The 23285-nt window shown below is 34.3% G+C and overlaps 1 protein-coding gene across 1 annotated transcript in view; it reads right to left on the bottom strand.

The window, feature by feature from the left end:
* The window catches only part of LOC150101724 (transmembrane protein 62-like), a 365932-nt gene that overhangs the window by 124994 nt on the left and 217653 nt on the right, over positions 1-23285 (bottom strand). Inside the window, exon 11 of the mRNA XM_090399895.1 lies at positions 10946-11105. Coding sequence (XP_090256021.1) covers positions 10946-11105 — 160 coding nt within the window. The remainder of the gene's footprint in view (positions 1-10945; positions 11106-23285) is intronic.

Raw genomic sequence — 23285 nt, 5'->3', positions numbered from 1 at the left:
CATTTAGATCAGTAATTTGGAAGAGAAAAAGTTATCGGGAGCTGCTTTTCTCAAAAGGAAAAGAGAAAAGGAAGAGCAAGTAAAGAAAGCAACAAGCAAATATAAGGAGATTTGGAATTTGTGTGACCAAGGTATGAGCAAGGGAGTGAGGAGCAGATTTTTGCATGGAGAGTAGTGAATGATTGAAATGTATTGCTCAAGAGTGTGGTGAGCACAGAGACAGTAAATATATTTAAGGCGCTGTATGATAAACTATGTGTATAATAGTGGACCTCCCACGATGAGTCTTTGACTCCATGGAGATTTTTATAATAATAATTATTATTATTATTATTATAAATCGTTCACATATCTGCAAAATTTTCTTACATGCCAGTTCGCTATCCCTGTATTAATGTGTATTATATTATTAGCTTGCTGAATGAATTTTGTTACCTCGTATTTATGAAGGTAAGTTTGTAGTTAAATGTGATTTATCTTAATAATGATTTTTAAAATAAATTATTCATTTTCTTTGTAGCTATAGCCATGTTGTTTTTAACTTATTATATGGAGTTTTACATTAATATTAAACAAGGTAATTTTTAATTTTATTTTGCTAATTTATTCGTTTTCTTAATGCAGTAAAATCAGATAAAAATGATTGTATAAAGAGACTTGGGAAATGACGTTTCAATTCTAAATTTTTTACATTTTTTTTGGGCCCATACTTTATGAAAAATAAATAAATTTTTTTATGATTTCAAAAAAAAAAAAAAAAAAAAAGGCAGACCAGAGAAACAAAATGAAAACCCTTTCTGGTTATCAATACAGAAAAAGATGAGTAGAACGGAGAGCTATTCGAGCTCAGCAAGAAAATCAATTGCGGAAATTTTTGAAATTATATTATCAGAAACAGGAGTCAGTGAAAGCGACATTCCTGTGGAGTCCTCCCCCACGGACAATCCGTCTGAAAATTCGAATTTGTGTTTAGACGATAATCAGGCTCTTGAAAAATATCCAATAGCTTCGACTTCAAATACAAATACCTCAACACTAAATTACGAGCTTTTTGACGATCCATGACGATTTTAACTATGAACTTAATTTTGGAAGAAATAACGATTGGAAACTTATGTCCCATGTTCTTCACCACCACGCAAAATCTGAAGAACATTTTAATAATTTTGAAAAATGGATTGATTTGGAAAAGCATTTAAAAAATGACAATGAAATTACAATTCATCAGCTAAAATTACTTAAAAAAGTACAAGAACACTGGATGCATGTTTTAAAACACATAATATCAGTTATTAAATTTCTTGCGAAAGAAATAGCATTCAGAGGAAGTTCAGATACTCTATATACAAAATAATTATGGAAAATTTTTGAAACTGATCGAATTATTCGCCGAATTTGACAGCGTATTACAAAAACTTGTAGAACGCATAAAAAACAATGAAATTCACATTCATTATTTAGGGAAATGCATACAAAACGAAATTATTCATATATTGAGTAATTAAATTAAAAAAAAAATTGTATCTAAAATAATGAATACTAAGTATTTTTTAATAATTGTTAATTGCACTACTGATATTTCGCTGCAAGAGCAAATGTCCTTAATTGTAAGATATGTTTCTATAAAAGAAAAAAAATGAAGAAACCCAAGATATTATACAAATAGAGGAAAGATTTCTAGATTTTATTAAAATTAATAATACAACAGGAAGTGGCATGGCTAAAGTCATTTTAAAATTATTAGAAGAAAAAAATTTAAATATTCAAAATATCCGTGGTCGAGGATATGACAACGGGTCAAATATGAAGGGAAAGAATGCAGGGGTACAAGCACTTTTAAGGAACAAAAATCCTAGAGCATTTTTTGTTCCATGTTGTATGCATTCCTTGAACTTGGTATTGAGGGATACAGCAAGGTGCAATATAGATACTGTTTTATTTTTGACATTATTCAGTCAATCTATGATTTCTTTTCTTCATCGAGTCATCGATGGGAGGTTCTTCTAAACCACATCCAAAATTTTACTTTAAAACCTTTATGCACGACGAGATGGGAAAGTCGCGTTGAAGCTGTAAAAGCAATATGAAATCAAGTAAAAGAAATACATGAAGCTTTAATTTGCATCACGGAAGATGACAGCTTAACTGGGCAACAAGGCATTAAAGCAAAATTGGAAGCTAGTTCGTTAGCAAAAAAAAAAATTAATTCTTTCAAGTTTATATTTGGTACATTTGTTTGGTATGACATTCTAAGTGAAGTCAATGCATCTAGTAAACAATTGCAAAATATCTCTTGCAATATTATGGAAGCCTTGAAATCATTAGATGTAACGAAAAAGTTCTTGACGTCATACAGAAGCGAAAATAATTTTTTGAAAGTTAAGAACCAAGCCCATAACTTTGGTCTAAATATTGGGTTAAATGCTGATTTCCCAACTAACAACAGCACATGAACTCGACATGTAAAAACTCAATTCGATTATGAATGTCCTGACGAATCAATTACTAATTGTGAGAGACAGTTTCAAATTAATTTTTTTAATGTAATTCTTGATTCAGCAATAACATCTATTACTGAGAGATTTGAACAGCTAAATAAATATGAATCAATTTTTGGGTTTCTCTTTATTATTGGCAACTTAAAATTTGATAATGATATAGTAAAGAAAAAACTTGTTTGGACTTAGAAATTGTTCTGTCTTGATGGTGATCAAAAAATATTTCAGCAATAGATTCATTAGATGAATTAAAAATACTGTCTTGGAGGATATCAAATAATTATTCTCCCAAAGAAGTATTAAATTATATTTGTGCAAATAACTGCATAAGTCTTTTCCTAATGTGTACACATCACAGTTTTTCTAAATTAAGACTTATTAAATATTATTTGAAGTCCCCAATGTCCCAAGAGAGATTAGATGGCTTAACCACTTTATCTATTGAAAGTGAAATAGCCGAGATCTAGAAAAAGTAGTAAAGTCTTTTGCTGAAATTAAGGCTAGAAAGGTTTCTTTCTTTTTTTTTTTTAAATAATTAAAACTGTTAATTCTTAATTTAGATTTTTTCATATTTGTTTTGTCATATTTAATGTGATTTATGCAACATTTATAAATTGTGTTAAAATTATGTACTCATATAATAAACACAAAAATATTTTATTTATTATTATTTATGTATTCACTATATATACAGGGTGTTCGGGATAAATTTGACATATTTATAATTAATTATATTTTTCCGTAAGTTACATGTATTAACACACACTTCTCTTCATTTAAAAGTTTGGACCCTTCTTCATTCATATACAAGATGTCAGAAAGGATGGATAGCTGGAACCCACCTGAATCATGGAAGAGAATAACTTGTATCATGATGATTCGTGCCCGCCATCAAAATAAGGATATTACGACTGCTGCCCAATGCTCCCTGAATACAGTAAAAACAATCAGGCATGAACTAGAGACTTGCAATGGTGACTACGAGGATGTAGCAAGAAGAAAGATCCCTAGCAGACGATCTGATTGCGTTCGTACAGCAGAATTCCTCGCAAATCTGCAGGAACAGGTGTTGAAGAACCCTGGCATTGGAATTCGGGCTTTGTTCGTGGAGTTGCTAACTGTAGTCAAGCCCTGGATAACAAGGGTAGCCAATGGTAGGCCGTATGTATGGCAGCAGGATTCGGCCCCTTGCCACACCTCTGGGAAAAGTCAAAAATGGTTGTCTGAAAATTTCTACGACTTCACCAGTCCAAAAGTTTGGCCTCCAAACTCCCCAGACCTTAACCCCATGGATTATTTTGTATGGGGCGCAGTTGAAAAAGACACCAATCGCACTTCCAGTAATACAAAAGCCCAGTTAATGGATAAAATTAAAACAGTTTTTGCGGCTCTTCCCAGGGAGACTGTAGCATCAGCTTGTTCGAGGTTCCGAAGCAGAATTGAAGCTGTGATCGATGCTAATGGTGGTTATTTTGAGTAAATCTTGTTGATAGTATTGTAATTAACTCTGCCTGTAATGTTTTTTTGTCAATTCATTAAATTTAATAGATACAAAGAAGATTTTCTTTTTCCTTACGAAACTGTCAAATTTATCCCGAACACCCTGTATATATATATATAATTTTTATATATACATATACAATTTCGACCGAAGGGTGGAAAAAAAAATCTTGACCACACTCAAAAATTTGTTCGAGCCGGCGCTGATTATGGGGGACTTCAACTATGGAGATATAGACTGGAAGGAAGAAAGATTACATGGCAGGAAGGAAACAGAATTTATACACCTGCTGAGGGATAATTAGTTAAGGCAACTAGGGATTACAGTATTGGACCTGGTCATAGGATCAGAGAAGCTATTCATAACCAAGGTCACAACATTGCCTAAAATTGGTGAAAGTGACAATGCAGTCCTGACTTGAAAGATTGTAAAACATGAGGAATATTCTATCAAGAAGGGGTATTTGTGGAACTACAAAGCATATGATTATGCTTAAATGGGTACCATGACATAAAATACTGCAGGGTAAGGATGTTAGTAGTGTATGGGAGGGTCATCTAGAGGAGGCAATGTTAAATTGCATACCTAGAGTAAGGAGAGTTAATCAGGCAGAAGTTAGAGATGGATGACTAATATCATTAAGCACAAACTGCAGAAGAAGAAAAATGCTGCGGAGGTTATATAAAGAGAAAGGTGACCAGCAAACTCATGAACAGTACAAGGCTCAGGCAAGAAAGGTGACTAGCATGGCAAGTAGGACAAAATCAGATATCAGAAGAATTTAGCTTAGCAGGCCAAAGGAAATCTCAAAGAGTTCTTTCGTTATGAAGCAAGTAAGAGGAAGAATAACTATGGAAGATTAACCTTAATGAGTGATGATGGTCATGAGAAGACAAGCAGATAAAATAGTTGATTTACTGAGTGACCACTTTGCAAGCAATGTTGTCCTAGTGAGGTTACTGCTTTAACTTATGTGACAGATACCAATGTGGGAACAGAGGTGGATGAATTGGAGGTTCTTAGGATATTGCAGAATCTCAAATGTAAATGCAGTTGTGGGATTAGATGGGATATCAGCTAGGTTTTTGCAAAAATGTACAAGGGAACTACTGGCAATGCCTTTGACTAAGCTGTTTAATTTGTCTCAGCTCTGGCAGAGTTCCAAAGGAGTGGGAAAGAGGGAAAAATTATTCCTTTGCATAAGGAGGTACTAAGACTACAGTAGCAAATTATAGATCAATCAGTATCTAAAAGGTGCAGTAGTAAAAGTGCTAGAAAAATTGGTCAAAAAGAGAATTCAAGAATGAAGAGAGAAAAAATATGATACTGTACAAGGGTCAGCATGGCTTTGTGAAGGGTCGTTCATGCCTTAGTAATTTACTAACGTTTTATAATAAAGTAACAGCTGAGCTGGATAAAGGAAATGGCTACATGATGATTTTGCTGAATTTTGCAAAATGCATTTGACAGAATACCACATGGAATACTGTTACACAAATTAGAACAAATGGGGATGGAGAAGAGGTTGGCTGCTGGACAGATATCAAACAGTGGTATATGGAGGGGCAGAATCGAGACAAAAACAAGTAACTAGTGGTGTGCCACAAGGTTCAGTGCTGGGACCATTGCTCTTTAATTTGTACATAAATAATATAGGAAATAACCTGAAAGGAAATATTCAGTTGTTTGCTGATGATGCAAAATTAGGTAGAGTAATAGTCAACCAAAACAATGTGGAGAGTGTAGGAAGATTTAAATAGGCTGTCACAGTATGGGAAAAAGTTAATGGGTGTCAGTTTAATGTCGAGAAATGTGAAGTTATGCATTTTAGAATAAATAGATTACAAGCTGTGTATCACATTGATGGCACTGTACTCCAGGAAATAGATGAAGCTAGAGATTTATGGGGTGGTGGGAGACAGAGAGTTAAAGTTTAGAGGACATTATGCTAAGGTTGCTATATTAGCCCATAACATTACTTGGCTAGTGAAGAACACATTAACAAGTAGAAATAAGGAAGTTGTAATTACTCTTTATAAGTCCTTGATATGCCCATATCTGGATTACTGTGCTCAAGTCTGGTCCCCTGGTTTCTTGGGGATGAGGAAGCAGTAGAGAGGATTCAGAGGTGAGTGACCAAGATGGTGAGCCACCTGTGGAATGTTTCCTATGAAGATAGATTGAAGGTGTGTGGACTGCAGAAGATGGCTGATAGGAGAAAAAGAGGAGATATGATAGAAACATTTGTTGCTTGAAGGATAGATGCAGGGGAAATTTCAGCACTTGGCTAGAGGGACCAGAACAAGGGATCATCCCTGGAACTTGAATCAAAGTGTGGTCACAGTAGGGGTGTGAGGACTAGATTTTTTGCATGGAGAGTAGTGGAATGGGTCCAGAGTCAGCTGTGAGGGCTTTGTCTGTTAATGGATTCAAGGAGAGGTATAGCAGATTGTGTGGATAGATTGGGTCTCCCGCAATAAGTCTTCAGACTCCATGGAGGTGCCCATATAATAATAACAATAATAATAATAATATAACAATGCTCATGTAAAATTGGCATCATTTTTGCTGTAATAAAGCTATCTATACGAATTTGTTCTGATGTTATAAATAGAATATAGCTTCAATGTAGTTTTTTTTTATAACTAGAGGTCAGGACAGTAAAATAACGGTTAATCAAATCATCGTCTCTATGGCATACTCTTTGAAATGTAATATAGCTTGTCTTCTCTGTATACATGTGTATACTCCAGATGATGAGCTTAATATGAAGGTCGAAACATTGGGAAATTAAAGTAATTATTTCTAACACAGTTGTAGTCGTCTCCATAATTTGTCTGAAATGAATGTTGATCATTGTGTAACACTAAAGGAAAAAGATTCTACAATTTATACTTTTACATTAAATACTGATCTCCAAACCATTCTTCTGTGGGTTCTGACAAACTTGTTAATCTCTATGCTAGCAACAAACCTAACCCTGTTCCTCTCCACAAATAGGCAAACCCGTCAGATTAACACATGAAATTTATAGACATAATACACTGGGTTCATAGCCTGAATTGCTTCAGCCATAAACCCAAAACAACCACAACCCAACTTCTCATTTCTTATAAAAAAAAAATAAAAAAAATCTTTACTTTCAATCTCACTTAACAATATCCAAATCTCTACTCAGAATTTCTCTTCTGAAACCCCTGTAAGCTTTATATTACTTGATTCTTTAACGATACTTGTGACATAATGATTATTAAATATATACAAGTTTACAGAAGAATAATATTTAATTTGCCAAATATTTCGGTCTGAATATTACAGACCATCTTCAGTGGCTACATAGGAATAGTTAAAAAAAGGTGGAATACGAACAATTGATCATTCACACATAGAACAAGCTGCATGATGTCATATCACTAAGTATTAGAAGAGAGTCATAATTAAAGATATTAATTCAGAAATTCATGTAATAATCTCAAATAACATTAGACTAATATAGGAAATTTACATTAAAAAAAAAAAATTAATGTGTTATCCTGATTAAACTTTCCCAAATTTTTGATATAGATATACAGTCATTACGATTCAAGTTAGGACGTTGAAGTAAGGTCTCCACACTTTCTTTAAATAAACGTTCAAATTTGTAGCGACATCTGTGTGGGAGGAGAGTCGAACCAAATGATGTTGTGGCTTGTTTCTAATCCATGCTGAGCTAATCCAGATTTCTCGGGTTTGTTGTGTTGAATTGATTCTCTTGAATTCTTTTTTCTATAGAACGTCCAGTTTGTCCAAAGTAGGAAAGATTACAGTTACAAGGAACTTGATACACTCAGGTAGAGATAAAGTTGAGTGTTTATCTTTAGATGAAGGAAAATGGGTGGATAATTTGTTAATAGCTGTATAAGTGGCTGTTAAATCATCTTTCCTTCATCCAAAGATAAACGCTCAAACTTGTCTCTACCTGGTGTGTATCAAGTTCCTTGTAACTGTGATCTTTCCTACTTTGGACAAACTGGACATTCTATAGAAAAAAAGAATTCAAGAGCATCAATCCAACACAACAAACCCGAGGAATCTGGATTAGCTCAGCATGGATTAGAAACAAGCCACAACATCCTTTGGTCCAAGACTCTCCTCCTACACAGATGTCGCTACAAATTTGAACGTTTATTTAAAGAAAGTGTAGAGGCCTTACTTTAATGTCCTAACTTGAATCGTAATGACTGTATATCTATATCAAAAATTTGGGAAAGTTTAATCAGGATAACACATTAATTATTTTTTTTTAATGTAAATTTCCTATATTAGTCTAATGTTATTTAAGATTATTACATGAATTTCTGAATTAATATCTTTAATTATGACTTTAAAAATGTTTACTCTTCTAATACTTAGCGATATGACATCACACGGCTCATTTTATGTGGGAATGATCAATTGTTCCTATTCCACCTTTTTTTTTTTTTTTTTTAAAAACTATTCCTATGTAGCCATTAAAGATGGTCTGTAATATTCAGACTGAAATATTTGGCAAATTAAATATTATTCTTGTGTAAACGTGTATATATTTAATAATTCTATATTACTTATTACAAAGAAATGACACATTCTTCCTGAAACTCCAATAAATTTGGTTTAATTTTTCACTTTATGCATTATATAAACTCTGGAAACAAAAATAGCTAAGTCTACACAAATCAAATTTATCTAACTGCTGAATACTGTTCTCACATTTGGGATGTGTTGCTAATAATTTTGAAATTTTCTTAATTCAGTACAGATGAAAACTATTATGTTGATCAATGACAGTCTCTTATTAATTCATTCTACCTGCTTTCAATTTCTGCTATTATGCATTTTCTACAGATTTCTATGATTACAATTCATTACAAATTGCATCAATAATTTCTCCATTCTCCTCTAAATCTCTATGACTATGCATTAGATCATTGCCACCACTTCAGTTTAACTCAGAGAATAAGTTTTTGGAACAACCACCCTTCTTAATGTTTCCTCAAGTAGCAATTATCCATGGTATTAATGTATTATAGGTTGACCAACAACTACATGCATGAAATCATGGGATCAACATAAAAAAGTTGCATCTCTTCAAATCCAAGATTTGAAAGTTTGTTCTCTTTCTGCTGGATACATGATCCAAGTGCCATAAGTTGAATGCCTGCCTCTGTGTGAGAAAAAAAAATTCTTTCACATTGTATACATGTAAATAATTTCACATTAACCACAATCTGCAAATCTTGAAGTTCAATATGAAATTTCCTTCTCAACTTTCCACAAACAATACTATCATAGTTACTATAAGTTGGGATTACGATAAGAAAAATGCTTTAGACTTTAAACCTTGTAAATAACTTGACATATATTGGACCACACATCAATCACAAAGTAAATGTCTAAACTATTACACCAGTATCCAGTCAAAATATTATGACCACCATCATAATATTCATAAGCCACAGGACCTCTTGTTACTGTGCAGCATAGCATGAACTAAGACATTTGACATTGCTGGAGGTATGCTGCACCACAATGTCAGGATTGCTTCCCATAGAACTGTAAGTGTTTGGGTAGATGCAAACAGTAGTCCCAAGTTTTTTTCAAAACTTTGGACTATTTTTTTTTTTTTTTTTTAAACTTAGATGCCGCCATATTAGGACTTTAGTCTTGTGTTGCACGCTGCAATTACTTATACTAGCCCCACTGTTACACCAACTTGTGGTTGTCTCGCATTTATAACAAACTTTGTTTGTGTGCTCTGAAGATGCTGGATATAATACCAGCGAAATATTAGGTTTTAAGTTAATAAATAGTTATTTTCTTATCAATCTGTGTTCGCATCAATACCGTTCAATTCCAATTCAACACGTTTGGGTAGATGATTCGAATGCCAGATCTTTCAAATCTATGTAATTTCCAGAGATGTCTTAAGGGATTCAAATTTGCAAAATTCACCAACTAGAAATTGTTGTTGTTGTGATCAATGAACCACTCATGAATGATATTGGCTGTGTAGCAAGGTGCAATATCTTTCTGGAACACACCATGTCTATCCATTGTAGCTGATTAGCCACAATGGATAAGTACTTTGTAGCAGTCATAATATGATCTATGGGTATCTAGTTTCCAAAGATTCCCAGGAAAACATCTTCCCATATAATTCTGCCACATCTTGCCTATTTCACTGGACCATAACATCTAGCGATTCCTTTCTCCATGTTTTCACCTAACTCTCTACCTACCATTCACATAGATGGAACATTTGTCCAAAAAGGTAACTTTTTTTTTTCCTCGTCTTCAGTAGTCTATTGACATCTCTCAGATGCAAACTGCCTATGGAGGTGCCTATGATTAGGCATAAGATACACTGACTGGTGCTAATATGGAGGAGATACGTTAAGTTGTGGTGTGGAAAACACTACCATTCATATCCTAATTAAATGCCATGGCCAGCAATTCCATAGCTTTTTATCTACAAGCTTGCACAATGTGGAACAACCTGTTACTACACAAGCAGTGTGATGTGTGGACACCCAACATTAACCCAGCAAATGCTGTTCTGTCCAGTATCTTTCCACTCTGGAACACCATAACTACAGCACTCTACAAAATGGTCTATAATATTGGCAGTTCCCAAGACACTTCTACCCTCCGGTGGTTTCTATAATCATGCCTTTTCTTCAAGTCTATCAGATAATATTCTTTTGCTCATGATGATCATTAGCTTTAAAATGATTAGTATGTCATACCACTCTATCAGTATCATGTGTACCAGCTTTCATCATGAAAAGTATCACCTGGCAGGGTGGAATGTCCAATTATGAAACAGCGATGGTGGTCTTCACATTTTGACTGAAATGCGTATACCTTTTAACACAGAATAAACAGCTTTGTACAAGAAACAATTTTAATTTTAAAACAAGAGACTTACTCTTGCATATACTTCCATGTTATGTATTCCTGATGGATAATCAGCAGGTTTCCAAGCATGTATAAAAAGTGGCCCTTCCACATGAGATAGATTGTTCCAGCTACCCCCATTTATACTTAACTGCACAAGCTCTATGGAATGTGGAGAAAACACTAATACCCTAAGGAGAAAACAACAGTTCAGGTATAATTTAAATCTCATTATACTTTAAAATGATAGTTTCATCACTGTTAATTTCAGGTGACAATTTCTGGTGTTATGAAGAGCTATTTAGCATAGCTTTTCATAACATTTACCTGACTAGACTTAAGTGTTGTTGTAGATGTTTAATTATGAGCTCTTTTAACATAATACTACTGCACTTTAAAAGAGCTCCCAATTAAACATATGCAACAACACTTAAGTCTAGCCAGGTAAATGTTATGAAAAGCTATGATAAATTATGTTATTAACTTCCGTACATCTAGAGTTTTCTTTTCTTTTGTTAATATCATTCTTACACATGAAAATGTTGAAGAACAGAATAACATGCAGGCTAGTCTGAGAAGAGAAGAAACATATTGATGTTCTTTTTGAATAGCTAGAGGTTATAGTCCTTGGGGAAATGTTCTAGCAGAGAATTTTGCACAATTAAATCTAAGAAGCCTGAGGTGCTACATAAAAGTTGCTACAAGCCCAAGGGATTACTTTTAGAATCAGCATCAGCTATGAAGCATTCTCTCCTAACCTCAATAAGTGTGGCTGCATTAATTTTTCAGAGATTTGAGAGGCAGTTTTTAAAAATGTTTTAAAGATTAGAAACATATTAAGCCATATCGAACCTAATTTCTATTCCTTTCATCTGGCCTTATAGGTTTCCATTTTCCCTTTTTGTGTTAGTCTTGACACCTGTCACAGTAACTTTTTTTTTAAAAAAATATGATTAGAATTGTTTTGAAAACATGTTAAGTGCTCTATTTTTAATATATTTGTGCTTTGAAGATGCCGGTTCGAAATCCATTATAATAAACTTAATAAACTAGAGCTTGATTAAATCTTATTTATTAAGTATCTCTTTTCAGATGTACCCTGGATATTAAGGAGATTGGAACTGTTTTATGGATTGGAAAGGCTTGTGGCCAGCAGCTAAAAAGGAATAGTAAAGATAACCAAGTTTTTGGCAAGGTTAAATTAAACATGACAACAATGCACACTGGCAATTCATGTACTGACAGCCTTTGAAAGAAGGCTTGTGCTTTTCACCTATTCTACTTAAAATATTTTTGAAAAGAAGGAACTAGAATAAGAAAGACTAAGAGATCATGTTGGATGTTTAATGGAATATATGAGAGTTTATGAATGTATCCACGTGTGTGCATAGGTTTTTTTATACATACAGTGAAGGAAAGTTTACCATTAGGAAGGCATTTAACTAAGGTGTAGACAGGGTGGTAGAGTAGGTGCCCTCCCTTGAAGAGTCTTTGGACTCCCTGGAGGTGCTAAGTAATAATAATTTTCTTGGAAGAAAAAATTTACAAACAGAGGGAACCACTATGGTCCCCCCCCCCCCCCCCGCTCTCATCTCCTCTTGCAATTTTTTATGGAAAAAATTTTGAAAAACAAGCCATAGACAGCCCCTCTCAAACCTTTTATCTGGCAAAAATACGTGATGCGTTCTCTATTTGGCCTCATGGCACAGACACATTAGATTCCTTCCTCAGTCACCTCAACAGCCTACATCTAAGAATCCAGTTATGATGTAAAAGGAAAATAACAATAGTTTACCCTTCCTAGAGACCTTAGTTACACACCTTCCTAATAGTAAACTTTCATTCACTGTATATAGAAAAACTATGCACACGTGTATACATTCATAAACTCTCCCACTATCACCCCCTCTCAAAAATATGCCATTATTAAAACTCTAATCAAGAGAACCTACAATCTTTGTTCCAGTGGAACCGCCCTTTCAACCGAACTCAACCACATACACAACACCTCTCAAATGGCTACATGATTACAGAATTAAAAAAAAAAAGAATCGGTTCCTCCCCCATTCCCTGGTCATCTCTAGAGAAGGAGTTTAGAAATGCCATCACCATACCCTACATCCATGGCACATCAGAAAAAATAGCCAATCCTTAAAAAAAGTACAACTCTTCACATAGCATTTAACCCCCAACGTAAACTTGCTATCCTTATCCGTTCTACCAAAGATCAGCTCCCTCCCTCCTCTCAGTGCCTGGAGTTTATAAAGTACCCTGTTCCTGCAAGCTAGCATACCTTGGACAGACAGGTAGATCAGCAACCATCTGCTTAGAAGAACACAAATCATATATCTCCAATTACAACTATGGTCAGTCTGGCCTGGCAGACCATGTTTTGGATACAACTCACAGGATATCCTGGAAAAAAAACCACCATGCTTCACCACAGTAAATTCAAAAAAGAAAGACTAAGAAATCAACTGATTCTAAATAAATATGGTTGCATTAAACTTGCAAAAATTTGGGAAACATTAATTATCAGAGATCCCACCTTACATTCTTGGTCACCTACAGTTGCCTATAGAGGGCGTTTAGCTTAGTATTGTGTTGTATTTGTGTGTTACATTAGTTTTTTTGTAATCCTGAAGATATCTTAGTGACTAAGATGAAATATTGGAAGCATTAAAATCAATTTTAATCCTTTCCAATTGCTGTTTATATTCCATTAAGCCTCCAACATGATGTTGAAAGACAATGATTTGGATACAATCCACAGGACCTCCTGGAAAGAAACCATCATGCTCCACTACACTAAATTAAAAAAAGAAACACTAATTTTAGAATCTGCAGCAGCACTCAGAAATCAATTGAATTTAAATAAATATGGTTGCATTAAGCTTCCAAAAATTTGGGAAACATTATCACAGAGATCCAACCTTACATAGAAGTCGCACAGACTAGATAGGATATAATAAATTTAGTTTAATCATTTTAAAAAAACTCCAACACCTAGATAGGACTTTAGTCACTCACATGTTTATCTTAGTATTGTGTTGTATTTGTGTGTGTTACATTAATTTTTTGTAATCCCTGAAGATGTCTCGGTAACTGAGACAAAATATTGGAAGTATTAAAATCAGTTTTAATCCTTTGAGTGCTGTATATATTCCATTAAGCCTCCAACATGATGTCCTCACAGCACTTAAGCCTAAGAGATTATGGACTTCCATTTGAGAAATCAAGTATGTTTTGTATTTTCTGCCAGCTATAGTCATGACTAACAATGGTGAACAGATGAAACAAATAACACATTTGTTACATGAAGACTGATTTGAATATAATGTACTGACAGAAATAATGATAATAAATTTAGTTTAATCGCCTAAAAGAAAAGAAAAAAAAAGAATTTAGTTTAATCCTTTATCCAAGGGTGAGCAAACAAAGTTTGCGCCTGAAAGTATCTTCAGGACTTTGTATTCTTTTGCTTCTGTTTTTGAGTTCTTTTGCTTGGTTGAACAGCAGGAAGGAGTCATGACAAGGGGCCATCCCTGGAAGTTACGAAAGGAAACTGTGAGAAAGAGGGTGAGGAGTGGTTTCTTTGCATGGAGGGTGGTTGAACCATGGAATGCATTGCCTGATGGAGTGGTGAGAAAGAGAACGGTCAATGCATTTAAGGAGTGGTATGATAGACTGTGGTAAGGTGGTACAACGCCAGGCAACTTGTTGCAAAGGTGGAGCAAGCTAATATCACACCTATCTCAGTATCTCCCATAATGCAAAACACATCTCCTTGTGGATATGTATAATGTTATGCATTAAGGGAAGAGCCACTACCCAGACTAGTTTTGACCTTTATTGAGGTCTCTTCAGTGGGAGCCAGGCCCAAGTGGAGATACCAGGCAGAAGCATTAGCAAGGTCATCTCTACCTATAGGGGTTGCCAAACGGTGTGCCACCTTTTTATTAAATTACTCTGGATTCAGAGAAAGATGTTGAAAGCTTATTTTTCACTTGGTTAGGCTCTCACTGAAGAGACCTCAATAAAGGTCGAAACTAGTCTGGGTAGTGGCCCTTCCCTTAATGCATAACATTATACATATCTGCAAGGAGATGTGTTTTGCATTATGGGAGATACTGAGATAGGAGTGATGTTAGCTTGGTCCACCTTTACAACGAGTTGCACCACCTTACCCCAGTCCTGAAGATACTTTCAGGCACAAACTTTGTTTGCTCACACTTGGATAAAGGATTAAACCAAATTTATTATAGTCTAACCAAGTGAAAAATAAACATTCGACAGAAATAATTGTTTATGGAAATCTGACACAAAGATTAGAAACGGATAAAGATCTCTGCTGTGTTTTCAGAGAAGTGAAATGTTGGCAAAGGAAATTAAAAATAAAGAGTTAAAGATGGCTGCCTACTACATAACTAAAATTTGTATTATGGAACTTAAGGAACTTGCAAAGGTAGTGAAGGTAATGCAAAGAATTGCTGCAAAAATGAGAAGGACACTGACCTGCAGAGATAAAATGGTTATCATTCCGTTGTATAGGACTCTGATCAGACCACACTTAGATTATTGTTCTCAGATCTAGTCCCCGGGATTTGAAGGCGATAAATTAACTGTGGAAAGGGTACAAAGGCAGAAAACAAAGATGGTGTCGGGACTGTACAATGTTAGTTATGAGGATCGGCTGAGGGAGTGTGGACTGCAGAGTTTGGTGGATAGAAGGAGGGGTGATATGATTGAGATTTTTAAACTGTTGAGAAGTGGTTACAGGGTTGACACTGGGGAGTTCTTTTGCTTGGTTGAACAGCAGGAAGGAGTCATGGCAAGGGGCCATCCCTGGAAGTTACGAAAGGAAACTGTGAGAAAGAGGGTGAGGAGTGGTTTCTTTGCATGGAGGGTGGTTGAACCATGGAATGCATTGCCTGATGGAGTGGTGAGAAAGAGAACGGTCAATGCATTTAAGGAGTGGTATGATAGACTGTGTTTCCTAGGAGGGACCTCCCTCGATGAGTCGATAGACTTGTGTTCCTTAGAAAGGACCTCCCACGATGAGTCTTTTTGACTCCATGGAGGCCTGAATAATAATAATAATAATAATAATTAAACATCTGCATGAATGTGTTCATTCATGCAGATGAAATGCTATAATAAGACAATTCCATCCAGATTGCAAGTAATTTAAATTCATAGGAGCTCTTGAATATCAAAAGATAATAAGCCAAGAGAGATGACATCGGAAGGAAGACTCTGAAAATATAAAAGAGAGAACCGAAAGAAAAATTCTTCAGAAACATGGTCACACCAATAGGATGGAATATTAGAAATGGTCCAAAGAGTTAAGAGCAGAGGTCTTATCATTCAGAATAAATTCAGAAAAACTGAAAAAAAAAAAAAGGGGAATTGCTGTAATTTTGACAGCTGTGAAAGCATATGCTGAATCAATCTAGAAGAATAAATTTTAAGGATTGCAGTTAACTCAGTGAATATGCTTGAAAAATTAAAGTAAAACAAAGCCTTTTTTCTCCCCATCACAAAAAGGAATTGGAAGAAGGACATAGATGTTCAAGCAGCTGCTTGAAGAATAAGATGTTTGACCTTTCACTGGAAAACTCTAGATTCAAATCAAGTCTAGGATTATTCAACTCTATAAGGGACTTTCCAACTAAATGTTATTTACCTAGTCCCATATAGAGGTGGCAGGTTTTTCTCCTAAATCTGAGTTTTTCCTTTTGCAGAAAGGCATATGGCTTGAGAATAGATGAAATTAATAGAAACTACTGGCCTCATAAGCCTCAGTAACTTCAGCCATAATCTCAGCAAAACCATAATGGTTTTGTCTTTCTGCCTTAGAAACTCATTCTTCATCCATTATTAAAAAATTATGGGAACAACTGCTACATTATAATAAAACTTCAGTTTGGTATAAACTAAAATAATCACCCGACATTTCAAATTTCATATCAAGGTCATCATCTGGAGTACACACACACACACGCAGGTCTCTTTTTATGCATATCTTTTTTTTCATGAGGTTTTGAAGTTATGCAGGGCATATTTCATGCAAATTCGGGGTTTCCCTGTTGTACATAATGAACAGAGTATCGCAGTACATTCTGGTGTAACATGAGTAACGTGTAAGTAGTGAATGTCCGTGAAGTTTAATTTTGCATGTGAGCAAGTGTTTGTCTTTTCATTGTCGTAATTTGAAATTTTGCTAATTTTTATTTTAAAGAATTAATTTGGCTTAATGGAGGAAAAAAGCGCCAAAGAAAAGCAATTTCTTCCGAAATGAAAATTGCAATTTTAGATCACTTAGCAAAAGTTGAGGGATCTATGACAATTGGTACACATTTTAATTTAGGCGAATCTACTATAAGAGCAATTAAAAAGAATGAAGCCGCAATAAGAAAAAGATCGAGTAACATTGTTATTTTGTAGAAATGCATCAGGGGATCGAATGTTGAAAACCCCTCCTAATAAATTGATCTCTAAGACCACATGCTGTAAAAGGCAAAGATCTAAAACAGCTGCTGGTACATTGGATGGCTAATACAAAGGCCTGGATAACAAATGCTGTATTTACTGAATGGTTCAATAATTGCTTTGTACCAGAAGTGGAAACATATATGAAGCAAAAAGCTCTTGATTTTAAAGTTTTATTAATTGTTGACAATGCACCAAGTCATCCGCATTTATGACAATGCACCAAGTCATCCGCATTTAGAACATCCAAATGTGCAGGTAATGTTTTTTTCACCCAATACAACAAGTATTATTCAGCCATTAAATCAAGAAGATTTAATGGCTGCTTTTGAAAAATATTACGTTAAGCCCACTTTTCAATTTATATTGGATAAACTAGAAAATGAATAATTAACAGTAACATTAATTATTCATTAACGTTACTCCAAACAGTAACAGTGACGTTTGGAAAAAAATTTCTATTTTGAATTGTTTAAATCATGTCGCATCTGCTATCGCTGAAGTCAGACCACAAACTTTAAATGCCTGCTGGAAAGCAGCTTGGATTGGATGTGTGTTGCAAACAGTGCAACCATGCAAAAATCTACATTATCAGCTGAAATCATTACTTTGGCACATGAAATTGGTGGAGAAGATTTTGATACATTTAGCCAGAACGATATAGACGAATTGCTTGTGGATAATACCTTAAGTCACAATGATATTATTGGATATCTATTAACTTTAGATATCGAAGATCCAGAAAACGATAGTGATGTGGAAGAAAAACCTGTCTCCCCTCACTGCAAATATAATTCGAGGTCTTGAACTGTGCAATAAATTGAAAAATTATTTTCTTGTTAATGTGAATGAGCCTTTAAATTCCAACATAAGCTGAAGAACTGTATATCTGGATATCGCAAGCTGTATAAAAAATTAGTAAAATCATCATCACAAAGTTTAATCACCGATTACATTGTCAGAAGAAAAAAATCAGCACAGAACGAGGGTTCTTCAAAAACTAATTCTGTTTGTGAAGAACCATTGCCTTTACCATACAGATCTGATGCGCTGACTATCTCTTCTGGTGATGAAAGTGATTTCGCACCAGTTCGCAAACGTTGTTGAATATTGTCTAATAGCAAAGATAATTCTGATGAAAAAATGTAAAAAAAAAATGTTTACTTTTCAATAAAATGAAATGAATAAAGCTTTAAAACAAACTTAGGCATTCTTATTTCCCTCAATTTTTATAAGCTTTTTATGTGATTGTTTATTTTCATTCATTGCTGCGGTTTTAGAAAATTATGGAACGTATCCCTAATTTTTCAATGTAAGTTAGATCTTATTTTGTGCAATTTTTTCTATGTGGTTTCCTATGGAACGTATCTACCGCATAAAAAGAGACCTGACTGTGTACACACACACGCGCACATACAAAGATACAAAGTACTTTACAATCTATATAGCATACAAAACTCACACTAATTTAATTTGGCCAACCATTAACACTATTAGTCTCTCACCTCTGGTTTAAAAAAAAAATTACTATTGTACACCCACAGTTCATAGAACCATGGCTGGCAGATTTCCAAGAATAGTCAATTCATGCTGAAGGGGAGAAAGAAATAAAGAATGTGCGAATTGGTCACCAAAACATGAAGTCACGTGCTTTATACGTAAAGTTTCACATATACTGTAATACAAACAAAATAGTTGCCAGTTTAAAAACTACAATGTTCATAATAGAAAAGTTAATTTTCCAAGGTGTGATAATAAACAACTCATCCCACATGACAGAGAGATTAATTACCCTATTATTGGAATGGAGTCTCCTGACATGCACAGAGGTGTCAAAGGCTCTTGCATCTGTGGGCGTACAGTACATCAAAGCAAGAGAGCAACATGCTCTCACATAATGCTGGTTGGCCAAGTAGTTAGTGTATCCGCTCTTAGTGTATTATTGATTCGAGTGTTAAAGTAAGGGTTTTCTAGAGAACAGCAAAGAACTTGGGCGTGCTGAATGCATGCGAACCAAATTCTTGGGATTTTTATTCCACCATTATTGTTTAAATTAAGATTAGCTGATCAAAAGTTGACAGGCACTTTTCTAATCAATTTGGTGTAGGTGTTAAGAGTGTGATCCAAGAGCCCTGCTTTACCAAAACTGTCAAATTTAATGTGTCACTTGTGTTATTTTTTATGGATTGAAATTGTGTGTCCAGTTTCATCAATATAAGGTAAGTTACAGGATGCAATGGATTCGTTACATGGTGGGCCAAGAAGGGAGGAGGGGATCCTTGGAGAGTGAATTATGTTTTTTAATTTGATAATTTGTTTAGAAGTAGCATTAAGATTGTAATAATGTAAAATTCTATTTATTTTATCTGATAACTTTAATGTATGGGATAACTATATTTTACTGTAATTGATATTATTTGCATTTTTGGTGAAATTTTATTAATAATAATTTTGCAATATGCCTTTTTTTTAATAAAAGTTTTGCCAATAATTTATAATTCTTGTGTAAAAGCTTGTATATCAGAGCTAATAGTTATAGCTCCCTTTCTGAAGGGTGTTAATGACTTCCTAACGGAAGGTATGTGCACTTAGGAAAGAAAGTGAGTTTTGATTTTCGATGGTAAATTGAATGGGCCAATGTTGTTTGTTCAGGTGGTGGCTGTGTGGCCAGATATTGAAAATACTGTCAACATATATAAGTCAAACTGTAGATTTTAAAGTAACAGAGTATTTAGGTTTAGGTGCTAGTTTGCATTCATATTGCACTTTAATGGAATAACTTACAGCACAAATAGAAATAAGTAAACAGGTTTAGTCGATTTCATTATTGTGACAGACAAAATATTGAAATTGATTAACCCTGTCATTTAATTATTTCTTTTTGTGTTTTAATGTTACCCATTAATGGAATAACTTACAAGAATTTAGAGTATGTTGATCAAAAGTGTCCCAATCAAAGTTAGCAATTGAAGGGTATAACGGTGAGCCCATAGCTGTATCTTCTTTTTGTAGGTAAAAATTATGTTGCCACACGAAGTAACCGAAACATAGTATACAGGCAGAAATTTGTTTTGTAAGAGAGAATTGTATCACCGATTGTGAAAAAATTTCACAAATGTCAAAAAGGGCAGAAAGAACAGAAACATCACAAAGGGTAGAAACATCAAAGCTCAATAAATCATCTTTGCCAAGCATTATGTTTTTAATCTTATTTATGAAGTGTTGTGTTCAATGTGTTAAGTTTTTAAATAGTGTCTGATAGCCAACAAATGACAGAATGAGGTTGACAATTAATTGGATTATAGTTCACAAGTAGATAAGTGCAGTTGTCAGAGATTAAGCAATTCATTTGATGAAGATAAGCAGACCTGTGTAGGACAACCATAATATTACCTTTGTCAGACTTTGTTATAATTACAGTGGTATCTCGCTAATCCGAACTAATAAAAACCGTACTCGTTCAGATTAGCGAAAAATTCCGATTAGCGAGTTTTCCTCCGAGAGACAACAATAACTAGCGTTTAAGACAAAAATAATCAGATTCTAATGGTACATCAATTTAATTCTGTAAATAAATTAACTGATAGAAAAAGGCTACTGTACTGTCATGTAAAACAAAAAAATAATACAGTACACAAGTTTATTTTAGGAAAAAATTTAATTTGTTAAGTACCTGTATTTTGAGGATTCCGATTTAATAAAATTGCATAGTTTAGTACATAACTTAATTTGCGTAAAAAAATATCAATTTCTTGTACACAACACAAAAAAAAATTTCACAAAATAACACAGAAAAAAAAAAAGTGTTTTTATTTCTTTGTAAAAAAAGTCACTGATTTTCTTTTGCTTCTTGGAAGTTGAACTTTTTTCGAATGCTTCTTCTCGGAGCTGCATTAGCAATGAAATTTTGTGCAATGGCGTATCATTCTGCTTAGCCCATTCTATACACATATTAAAACTGTCAACTGCCTCTTCATGTTTTACTTTTTTTTCTTCGAGTTCTTTATCGTCATCATCATATTCTAATTCATTTTGTAGTGTTATATTTATAATTTCAACATCTGATTTGATTTCAAATTCACTTTCAGTTCTATCTGTAATCCATTCCATAATTGCTGTTTATGAAATTTCAACACCTGGATTTATATTTTTAACCAAATTATGCACGTTTTGAATTTCCTCTTTTTGTATATATTTGTGATTCATACCGACAATACAGTACGTACTGTACAGTATAAAAAAAGCAAACGTGAACAGAATAAATCAAAATAGGCCTCCATTATAACCGTACAATCGACAGTATGGAAAAAAATTCTCTGTAATAATAATAAAATAAATAATAATAGTTAAAATAATAATTATTAAATAAAAATAATAGTACACAAAATAATAATATGTAATAAATAAAACTTTTTCTTTCAAACCGCAGTTCGGATTACTGGAGGGTTCGGATTAGCGAGATACCACTGTATATCCTTATTAGTTTTTAATGACTTAACAGCTTCTAGTTTTTTTTTTTTTGTGAGATTACTACATTTGTGAGATTACTACATTGTATTATTCAAAACATTACATGTTTCTAAATGAATTTTATCAGCTATATTGCTTGGAAGAAATTTAATACGTCTTTCAGTGTGGCATATAACATCAAGTTTAAGAGTTCTAGGTGCTTCTGCGAAGTTTATTATTATTATAATCCCAAGACCACATGGAGTCAAAGACTTATCTAGGAGGTCCTTTTGTTATACACACAGCTCATCATACTATATCTTAAACCACATATAGGGAACTCCCGGCCCGCAGGCCGGATCTGGCCCTCTACTTCTTTTGATCCGGCCCTAATCTATTTCAGTGAAGTTTGTCTGATTCATGGTGGGAGAAAACATGGTGTGTTCTACTAACTCACATTAAGCTGACGTCATATGACTTCGCAAAACACACTATGTTTTCTCCAACCAAGGTCTCTTTCTCACTTTGACTAGCAGCGTGTTACGACATGTCAGTTTGGTACTTGCATTGGTGTTGTGCTTTGTTCAGTGCCTGCATTGATGTTATGTTCTGTTCGGTGCCTGCGTTGATGTTGTGTTCTGTTCAGTGCCTGTGTTGATGTTATGTTCTGTTCAGTGCCTGCGGTGTAGAAGACAGTTTTGTTTGACAGTTCTGAATATCGCTTATAAATTTGGGACAATGTCAGGGGTTATTGCAAAAAAAAAAAAAAGTAGATGCAGAGAATCTTCAATTTCAAGACAACTGGATGGAGGATTATTATTTTATTCTGAATAAAGGTTTGCCTGTATGTTTGCTGTGCAATGAATCCATATCCGTCAACAAAGAATACAACTTGAAGAGACACTTTACTTCAAGACATGCGGATTACCCAAAAGTTGGACAACTACAAAAAGATGAAATACAGAAGTTGAAGAACTTGGATACCCAGCAGCAAATGTTCAACAAGCAAAGAACGCAGCACCACACATTGTCAAAGCCAGCTTTATGGTAAGTGAAAAAATCGCTAAGCATTCTAAGTCATTTGGTGAAGGAGAATTTATCAAAGAATGTCTGCTGGATGTTGCAAGTATAATATGTCCTGAAAAGAAAAAAGACTTCAAGAATATTCGTTTGTCGAGATGTACTGTTGTCCGACGGATAGAAATTATGCCTGATGATATCAAAAAAAAATTTAAAAAAGAGAAGATTGCTAGATTGGAAGCATTTTCAATTGCTTTGGATGACAGCACCGATGCCTCCGATACAGCACAACTAGCAATATTTATTCGAATAGTTGATACAGATTTCAACATCACAGAAGAATTATTGGCGCTTTGACCGTTAAAAGGAACAACTACCGGTGAAGATATATTTGAAACAGTCAACACAGT

The sequence above is a fragment of the Typopeltis vanoorti genome, chromosome 11, assembly GCF_054136105.1.
Source record: "Typopeltis vanoorti isolate ZY-2024b chromosome 11, IOZ_Tvanoo_1.0, whole genome shotgun sequence".
In the NCBI taxonomy this organism is placed as follows: Eukaryota; Metazoa; Arthropoda; class Arachnida; order Uropygi; family Thelyphonidae; genus Typopeltis; species Typopeltis vanoorti.
Note: the sequence above shows the minus strand (reverse complement) of the source record. Positions and strands in the feature narration are given on the sequence as shown.